The following is a 9666-nucleotide window of genomic DNA, read 5'->3' on the forward strand; positions in this document are numbered from 1 at the left end:
AGCCCCAGATGCGGGGAGGGGAAGTGAGCAGCTGTAGCCCAGGCTGCTAACGATCCCCAGGAAGGATATCAGAAGGAAGGAGGAAGTCCTGGACACAGTACACAAGCCAGATGGGCCCTTTGCCGCACGGTCCTGAGGCTGCCTGAATGAGCAGTAACCCAGATAATACAGTGCTGGACCTAAAACTTCCTGCTGGGAAAAGATGAGCTTTCCAGAGCCTCTTTCCAGCCCCCAGCTCATGCCTCCTCACTTTAGATTTGGATAAAATCAGCTCTAGGAGATGTCCTGGTCAAGAGGGGTGAGGAAGAAGATCCAGGAATGGCCAGAGGGAGATGGAGCAACCCAGCAGCTGCCCTACCCTCTCTCCTACCTCCCTGCCTCACCTGTGGGGTCAGGATGCCAGGCCAGCCATCTGCCTGCCAGGCTCTCATATCCAAGAGTGAGGCTGTTATAGGGCTCTGCTTTCAAGTGGCCCTTTCATAAAGTGCTCAAGTGATGGTCATGGTGAGACAAATGAATACCAGTGAGAAAGGCATCTGCTTTGCCAAGGAAATCAAGTTTATTAGGAGGTTACAAGGGAAGACTGCTGGCACGTGGGAGGGTTCTCTGGGCTAGCTAAGAAGAAACGGTCTCCAACGAAGGAAAGGGTAGGCAGGGAATTATCTGGAGTAGGTTGGGTGAGTTTCTTGACCACCTCCCTGGGGCAGCTCCAGCCATGCAATTGTGTTTTCTGGCCCATTTGGTGGAATGGACCAGGGCCAGGTCAAAGCTCTGGAACACTGGGCCCTGCCTCCTTGCTCCTCCGGCAACCACTGGACTCTAGCACGTGTAGGAGTTGCAGGGCCCACAGTGGGGGCGGGGGACACAGGGCGAGAAGCGGGCAGTAGGAGCACAGGGGGTGCAGGCACTGGAGTCGCAGGGCATGATGGTCTTACCACATGCATTGGTCGTGGCGCAGGGGTTGCAGAGCAGCCTGGAGAAAAAGAATGATATGGAAAGCGAATTGAGGGCGGCTTGTAATATACACCAGAGAGACCCCAAGTGTGGACTGCTCTCTGGGACTTGGCCTGACCTGTAACAGAGAAGGTCACAGGCTCACGTGCTGCAAAGCTCACTATCAATGCTAATGGTCTCCCTGTCATATCATGTCCAAAGTGCTGGACAGAGGCTCAGAAACTCCAGTCTCAGCTCCCAGCAACGTCCATTCCTAGCTGGTGACCTTAGATAAGTCACTTACCTTCTCCAGGCCCCAGTCCCTTCACCTATAGAATGAGGAGAATACTGATTCTGCCTGCCTGATGGTAACAGGACAGATAAGGTAGCATGTGGAAATGTAACTTCTACACATTACGGTATTGTTAAGATGTAAGAAATATCACTGATCACATATCAGTGTCATCAGAGTAGAATGCAAAGAGTTGACTGTGCAATTTCAGTTTGTACATCACACAGTTCCTGCCACTTTATGTTTTAATGATAGCCACATTGTTTTCTGAGTTCCGTTTGAGCATGTCTGGTGTGAAGGCATAATTTCCTCTCCAGGGTATGCAATCTTTGCCTGGAGTCCAACTGAGAAGTACGCCTATATGTGCATAGCTTCGCCAAACACCGGCAGCTGAGTACTCACTTGCAGTCCTCGCTCTCCAGCAGCCCCCGGTACGTGTTGATCTCACACTCCAGCCGGGCCCGGACATCCAGCAGCACCCGGTACTCCTGGTTCTGCCGCTCCAGGTCCCTCCTGATCTCCGCCAGCTGGGACTCCACGTTGCTGATCAGGCACTGAACCTGGGCCAGCTGGGCGCTGTAGCGGGCCTCCACCTCCGTCAGGGTGTTCTCCAGAGAGTCTCTCTGTCGTGCGGAAGGTAAGGAAGGTCACAGAGCTGCTCCTGAAAGGGCTTCTCCACAGGATGCAAAGAAGTCACAAGCTCCAAGAGTTAAGGAGAGGATGGCCCAAAGGCCAGCCCGGTGCCTCTGACTCCCCGACCTCCCCTTCTCACCAGGAGTCTGAACGATACCCACCAGGTTGTGCTGGGTCTGCAGCTCCACCTCCAGAGCATGGACTGTGCGTCTCTGCTCAGTGATCTCCGCCTGGTAGGACTGCAGCTGCTCCAAGCTGGACACCACCTGCCCGTTCAGCTCCTCGGTCTGAAACACCAAAGGGGAGAAGGCAGGATCAGACCCTGTCTGAGGGGCCGAGGGGCCTGAGCGGCCACGTGCTGAGAGGCCCACCTGCCTGGTGAACCATTCCTGCACGTCCCTGCGGTTGCTCTCCACCAGGGCCTCGTAGTGAGACCTGGTCTCGTTGAGCACATTGTTCAGGTCCACGGTGGGGACGGCATCCACCTCCACATTAAGGCGTTCTCCAAGCTGTCTCCGCAGGGAGTTGGCTTCCTGTGGATGTAGAAAATGCAAGAGTGACTATCCTCAATAAAAAGTGGACCCAAAGGAATGGCACTGCTTGTCAAAGTCCTGTTTGTCTATTTCCTCGGAAAAGACTTTTAGTGGAGCAGCTATGACAACAGAAGGCAAAGTGGTCTGCGTTCCATGTGTTCAGCTCCTTCCCACCATGACTGTGTCATGGCACTTGGATTCAAAAAAATTCCCGGGCTTCCCTGGTGGCGCAGTGGTTGAGAGTCCGCCTGCTGATGCAGGGGACACGGGTTCGTGCCCCGGTCCGGGAAGATCCCACATGCCGCGGAGCGGCTGCGCCCGTGAGCCATGGCCGCTGAGCCTGCGCGTCCAGAGCCTGTTGCTCTGTAACGGGAGAGGCCACAACAGTGAGAGGCCCGTGTACCGCAAAAAAAAAAAAAATTCCCAAGGATTTGCTTGGGGGCAACTCAAGGATGGATGAATGCCCAACTTTCCCAGTTTGCAGACTGTCTGCAGATGACCTCATAAGAAAAAGAATTGGCTGTATAATTTCAGATTGTATATCACAGCATTTTTGCCATCCAGTAAGATCTTGGCATGGCCCCTCCCAGGAGAGAGAAGGAACCCCAGATCATTCGTCATCAAGACTTTGAAAAAGTGAAGACTCCAGTTCACCAGGATTGATATTTTGGCTTTGAGGGGAAAGAGAAATGGCTTTGCATGGCATGATCAGAGCAATGCTGGGACTCCTCCCACAACTCAGTAACCAATCACAAGCAATGCGGGGACTCCTCCCACAGCTCAGTAACCAATCACAAGCCCATGGAGGTGCCCTAGGAAACTCAAGTGAGGTACCAGTTCTGAGTGAAAGACAGCTTATCTGGGAACATGGATAGGTTTCATCTCTCAATGTTTTCTTTTATCCTGAAGTTTTGGTGTTTTTGAAGGAAATTTAAAAGATTCTTATTCCTGATTCTGCCACCCCAAATCACTAAAGCCACCCTCAGCCTGAAGCTGAGTCAGGTTTCTTCATTTCTCATTTCTGGTCTCACCTCCTCGTGGTTGCTCTTGAGGCAGAGCAGCTCCTCCTTCAAGGACTCCACCTGGACCTCCAGGTCGGACTTGCACAGGGTCAGCTCATCCAGGATCCTACGCAGGTCATTTATGTCCGACTCCACCAGCTGCCGCAAGCCCAGCTCCATCTCATACCTGCACAAGGACAGGGTCAGAGCAGTACCTGGTAGACCTTGAAGACTGACAAGAATGATCTTGGATAAACCCATTCACGTCTTCTTCCCTCTTTCGGCAATGAGTAGACCCAAGAGGCAGAGGGTTCTGGAGGCTCAGTCAAGACCCAATATTGATTCAAAAATTGATTTGAGTCCTCATCCACTTTTGTGGCTTCTTTCTTGGTTCCCCCCAATCGTCTGCAGAATCCTTCGCAACTGATGGATTGAACTACTGTTCGGTAAGCTATGGAAACCCCTTTTCCTTCACTAGAGATTGAACAAAAGAAGCGGACCCGTGTAAATTCTGAACAACTCACTTGGTCCTGAAGCCATCTGCGGCCAGCTTGGCATTGTCAATCTGCACTACCAGCCTAGTGTTCTCTGCCTTGGTGCAAAGGATCTGGGGAATGAGAGGTTGCTAAGTGAGGACTGAAAATAAATATGAAACCATCGACTTCTTTAAAAATGCTTAAAAAGCCATTTTGAAGATAAAAGGAGGAAGAAAGAATCACGATGGCATAGATGCAAGAAACACAGTTCTCTCCCACAGATTGAGAATACTAGCAAACTTGCCCTGCTTAGAGATGACAACAAGGCCCCTCACCTTCTGCTGGAGATCCTCGATGGTCCGGAAGCGGGACTGGTAGTCGGGGCACACAAGGGGATCTTGTTGCTGGCTCTGCTCCCGGATGCGGCTCTCCAGCTCTGCGTTGTCCCGCTCCAGCTGGCGCACCTTCTCCAGGTAGCTGGCCAGCCGGCCGTTCAGGAACTGCATGGTCTCCTTCTCGTTGCCGTTGAAGGAGCCCTCACAGAGGCAGCCGCTGTTGCCCACGTTGACAGGGATGTTGCAGGACCAGGGCAGGGTGGAGCCGTGGCAGCTGCGGGGCACGCAGGGCCAGGAGAAGCAGCTGGAGCTGCAGCTCAGGCTGGGCAGGGAGCGGCTGTAAGGCATGGTGATGGAGGGAGTGAGGTGACCGGCGGAAGACAGAGTCCAAGTTCTCCAAGGAGCTTTGGAGTCTCCTGCGTCTGGGGAGCATTTATACCCCATCCCCAGAGGGTGTGGACACAGTATGTAATGTCTTTTTTCTTTTTACTTCTTCACTGCTTTTCAAATGCGCTTCCCTTCAATCTGTTATTGGTCTTCCTCAGAAGAGTCCCTTGTCCCATAAATGTTTTTACTTGGCTTCTTGTTAAGTCAGGACTCCTCTTCAGGCTAGGCACCCCTGAAATCAGAGTCCTGCGGTAGACCTTCAAAGAGGCCACACGGCCTAGCCCAAGTATCTGCCCTTGTTAATTGGGAGTTAGTCCATCTAATGACATTCTTTTGTGTCACGTGATCTGGTAAAACCATGATCAGACAGACTCATCTCCTGACACACCTGGCATTTCCAGGGAGGGACCAAGATTGAATCAAGGAACAAGTTGCATTAAGGGGCAGCAGTAGACTCCCTTTCCGTCTGCTTTGAGAGGAGAATCCTTCAATGATTTAGCACCCCAAGCCTTGAAGACTTGAGCTGGATAAGGATTGACTTGGGCCATGGCCAAGAAGGATGGACAGCTGTTTGTATAATGTTACCTGCCTATCACTTAAAAGGACTGTAATGGGAAAAGAATGTAAAAAAAGAGTGGATATATGTGTACGTATAACATACATGTGTATGTATACGTATGAGAGTCACTTTGCTGTAGAGCAGAAACTAACACAACACTGTATATCAACTATACTCCAATAAAAACTAATTTTTTAATAAATAAAAAGTTTTTAAAAGGACTGGAGAGGAATTTTAAAGATAGAGGCTTTGATAATTAGTTTGAGAACAAGGAAGATTCTGAAAGAAGAGATCATTTAGAAAGAAGGCTGAAAAAATGCAAGCTGAGAGATCCGGACAAATGCATTGAAACTATCTAAGGAAAGTATCAGGAGGCAGGTGTGAGAAAGGAGTAAGGCCGTGCTTGCCAAGCTTTTCCAATGAGGTAGCCATAGCATTAGAACAAAGTGAGCGGTAACTGGAAAAGTCAGGAGATAGCCCAAAGGAGCCTCCTCGAGCATGAAAACATCGTGTTGGCTTTAACATAAAATGTTTTAAAATTCCCGGTTAGACTTTCTAACCTTTCGCCCAATCCTCCAAGTATAATCGACACACCAGGAAGATGCCCCGTATCCTCTCCTAGACTCCCACCATCAGCCTTACTGTGTTACATGCAATCTGGTTTAAGAACCAAAGGTTGAAAAATACCAAGGGGTGGGGCGGGGTGGCGGTCATGTCATTGAATCCAAGGACCTGGGCACCCTGGAGAGAAAATGAGGAGACACGGCTTAGGCAGGGGATTTTGCAAGGCAAGCTTGGAGTCGTTTAGGGTTGATTTGGGAGGTGAAGGAAGGCACCAGAAGGTCTGAGGAAGGGGTGACCAAAGTTCTGAACATACAGAAGTTGCATAATTATAGGCACCACCAGGTACCACCTGCACCCTGGGGAGCCGCACCCCAAACGCCGCTGCGGCTTTGGCTGCCTGCCATAGACAGTTTTATTGACAACTTATTGGAGTCCTTCTCCCCATTAAGCTTTCATGATAGTATTCACGTGGTGCTCTGTTTAAGTCTTGGATGAAAGGTCCTTCATCCACCCTTTCCAACACCATTATCGCTGCTTATTATAACGCCATTCAGACCAAAAGCTCCAGGCTTATAATAAAATCAAAGTCTCTTTGTTTTCCTCCAAGGCAATTAAAGGGGGAGAAATAGGTGGGCAGGCATCACTGAGACTTCCCGGAGAAAGGACGCGAGACTAGGAGCTCCTGTCTCACTCATCCGGGCTTGGGACAAATGGAAAAGACCCTGGGAATCAGACTGATGGGCATTCGCTCCTAGGGAACAGCACAGGCCTCCTGCTTCCCAGCTCTTGTCGGCCTGCTGCTCCAAAGCACTGGCTTTCCAGCAAGTCGCGGTTTCCGCAGTCCTTCCTCCCCACCCAGGGAGCACAGACTAAATACCAGCAACGTCCTCCAAGCTCTTCGGTCTTATCTACTGATTGGCCAGTGTAGCAACATGGAGGCTTTAAGCAAAGGAGAATGTTTAGGTTCTAAGTATGAGAAGATTCAAGGATTGGGTCGACAAAAAAGCAAAAAGAGACTTTGCATACAATGCAGAGAGAGCAGAGAAACGGGGAGAGATGGAAACAGGGAGAGGTGTGTTTAATAAGAGAGATAATACGAAGAAGAGGCAAGGAAGAAGCCTGGAAGGGATCCTCGGGAGCTCGCCAGGCCGTGCTGATCAGACGAAGCTAGCCCATCCTCAAGTGAGGGAAGCTGCAGGTGCAAAGCTGAGACGTAACCAGGACACCCTGAATAGATGCACAGAAGAGCGGTTCCCCCTGCGGAGTGTTCTGCAAGATGTAAATGAAGACTCAGAAAAGATCTACAGACGTGGGACCACAGCTTCTGAGGCCTCAGACAGAAATGGCGTTGTTCCAAGATGTCCAGACCAGAGCATTACCTCCACAATCCAGTCTGAGATGTGTTCGTGGCTGAGAAATGCACTGCTGTCTACACCCAGGATGCAAAACGTTACAAAGAGGCACTGCTACCTGTTCCTGGATGATAAGAGTGTGGGGAGGAGAGAGGAAGAAAGGAACAGGGGTAGTCTGGCCAGCACGGCCTCAGGTCACGGCCAATCGGCAACCACACAGAAGACGCAGCAAAGAACAGGTTACACTTGTCACCTGCCGGCTTCTCTGGAGATACCTTTTCTCCCTGCAGAAGGTGAATGGCCCAAGAATTCAGGAGCAAGACAGCAGATGAAATGGCTGGTAAGTAAACATAATGCTACCATCCCTTGTAAATCTAGCTTCTTTCTTGCAATGTTTTCAGACGATCAATAGGCTTGAGTCAATTTGCTTCTTGAATTAGTGGGGAAGATGGGACCATGGGGTTATAAGGTCTCCATGTCCCCGCACATATTAGGAGTAGACTTCATGCACTCTCTTATTTCTTAATTGAAATAATTGCAAATTTGATTCATTCAGAGAGAAACTGAGCAGACAAGGGACTAGCAAATCCACTTTTTTATTTAGTTCAGTTTTTTCAGAATACATCTAATGAGCAACTTCTCCATGCTGGGCATGGGACAAAATTGAAACAGAAGAATCACAGTTCCCTTAGTAGATTATATGTTTATGAATAACTCAGGCTCAAATGGGTCTCCAAAATATATGAGAAATAACAAGAAGATAAGGAAGTGAGATATTTAAAAGGTGTGAGATGGTTGTTTGGAAATATGTTTGTGTTTAATGTAATTAGAAAACTGTATATATGACATTAAGGACAGCAATCATTTGTTGAATTTCTACCAAGCGCCTGGCATAGTTCCAGGACTGCAGGACGGGGGATGGGGGATGGGGGGGAGGGGGATGCTGGTGGGGGAGAGGAAGATGACATGCTCTCAGTCTTGCTGAGCAGACAGCCTTGTGGACCAACTCTAACGCAAAGTAATATAATTGAGCCCTTCATCTCCCCTCTGAAGAAAAATAATTCCTTCCTTCCCCTCCTCCCATTTTTCCCACACCCATCCCTGCCCCAAACTCCAGTCAGGCCATTTCAACCCAGTTCATGATTCTCAGCCAGGAGATGAGGGATGAGATTTCAGATTATCTCCCTGTCCCCCAAAGGAGATTTATTCGTGATTCCACTCTCTAGGTGACTCAGAGGTAGGATTTGAACAACTGATCTCATTAGAATCCTAATCCCTCTAAGAATCTTTTCTTCAACCAAACCTGTAATGAGCTACTTTGATACTGGTTCTTGCTGCCTTGGAGTCCACAGGGTGGTGGCCCTGCAGCATCCCCGTAGGATCTGTGGTCATTAAGGTGAGTTTCAAAGCAGGTGAAAGAGGCTTCCAGGGTTGGGGTGTGGGGCGGCAGAAAGAAAAGAGGCAATGCTAAGTCAAGCAAGTGAAAGAGTTTCCTCTTTCTAGAAAAGGGAATGAGACTAGTGGAGAGAAACGGAGGTGACACGTGACCCTGCTGGTGAGTAGACACAGTCCTCCACCCTCAGGATCAGAGAGAGCTAATGGGGGTAGAGGGATCTTGGTGGAGGGCCTTGGAGCCAATGTGAATGACCAAGGCACATGTTTAGGATATCCGAAAACCAGGGGTGGGAGAAGGGGTCAGGGAGATAAGGGAGATTTGGGTACAAAAACTAGGCTAAAGGGGGTGCCTCTGCTGAGGAAGGCCAGGAGATAACCAAAGGCCAGAAGCTCAGCCTGCTATGTGGTTGGGTGGGGAGGACATTGCAGGGTGGGAGGAAACACCAGAAAGATTATCCTGGAGGAGATTCCCGGGCCCTGCAAAATCCGTCTCAACTACCTCACGCCAGCCTTGGAGAGCGGGTCTGAACAGGAAGTGTTATCCAGCAAAGTCCTTAGCAATTTGGTGCAGGTAAAGGGCAACGGGCCGGGAATGAGAAGACTTGGGCTTGAGTGAGACCAGCTGTAAGACTGGGGGGGCGGAGTTCATTTCACCTCCCTAACCTTGAACTTTTTCCGCTGCAAAATGGGGATTGTGAAGTCTGTTCTGTCTCTCTCAGGGTTTGGGGGTGAGGGGCTCAAACTGGATAACACATATGAAAGGGCTTTGTAAATGGTGAAATGATGAACACACGTAAGGGGTTCTGTTTGTCTTCTTCTCTTCCTCAATGGACAAAGTGGTCATAGTAATGACAGAGGGTGGACTGGCCTTCTTTGGTGATTCCCCACCATGAAAATTGCCAGGGTCCATTGACATATATACATTACCAAACGTAAAATAGCTAGCTAGTGGGAAGCAGCCGCATAGCACGGGGAGATCAGCTCGGTGCTTAGTGACCACCTAGAGGGGTGGGATAGGGAGGGTGGGAGGGAGGCTTAAGAGGGAGGGGATATGGGGATATACGTGCGCATATAGCTGATTCACTTTGTTATACAGCAGAAGCTAAGACAACATTGTAAAGCAATTATACTCCAATAAAGATGTTAAAAAATAAATAAATAAAATATAATATTATTGAGATTTTTTTTTTAATTGCCAGGGTCCTC

The 9666-nt window shown here is 49.5% G+C and overlaps 1 protein-coding gene across 1 annotated transcript; it reads right to left on the reverse strand.

Moving 5' to 3' along the window:
* Window positions 1-706: 706 nt before the first annotated feature.
* LOC113613766 (keratin, type I microfibrillar 48 kDa, component 8C-1-like) lies at window positions 707-4604 on the reverse strand. The gene is made up of 7 exons (XM_027094725.1): window positions 4204-4604; window positions 3917-3999; window positions 3423-3579; window positions 2230-2391; window positions 2020-2145; window positions 1628-1848; window positions 707-973 (listed from the first exon to the last, which is right to left on the reverse strand). The coding sequence occupies exons 1-7, from the start codon at window positions 4549-4551 to the stop codon at window positions 820-822; spliced, it is 1251 nt and encodes a 416-aa protein (XP_026950526.1). The 5' UTR covers window positions 4552-4604; the 3' UTR covers window positions 707-819.
* Between the last annotated feature and the right edge of the window lie 5062 nt (window positions 4605-9666).

The sequence above is a fragment of the Aethalodelphis obliquidens genome, unplaced genomic scaffold (genome assembly GCF_003676395.1).
Source record: "Aethalodelphis obliquidens isolate GAN/ISIS:26980383/991018 unplaced genomic scaffold, ASM367639v1 scaffold89, whole genome shotgun sequence".
NCBI classification, from domain to species: Eukaryota; Metazoa; Chordata; class Mammalia; order Artiodactyla; family Delphinidae; genus Aethalodelphis; species Aethalodelphis obliquidens.

What these genes read in the sequence shown, in the direction of transcription:
- LOC113613766 (XM_027094725.1), bottom strand. Translation starts at nt 4,551, where the DNA reads ATGCCTTACAGCCGCTCCCTGCCCAGCCTGAGCTGCAGCTCCAGCTGC. An exon ending in TCGAGGATCTCCAGCAGAAG is followed by an intron (nt 4,000 to 4,203) that starts GTGAGGGGCCTT and finishes CTCATTCCCCAG; the next exon opens with ATCCTTTGCACCAAGGCAGA. An exon ending in TCAAGAGCAACCACGAGGAG is followed by an intron (nt 2,392 to 3,422) that starts GTGAGACCAGAA and finishes CTACATCCACAG; the next exon opens with GAAGCCAACTCCCTGCGGAG.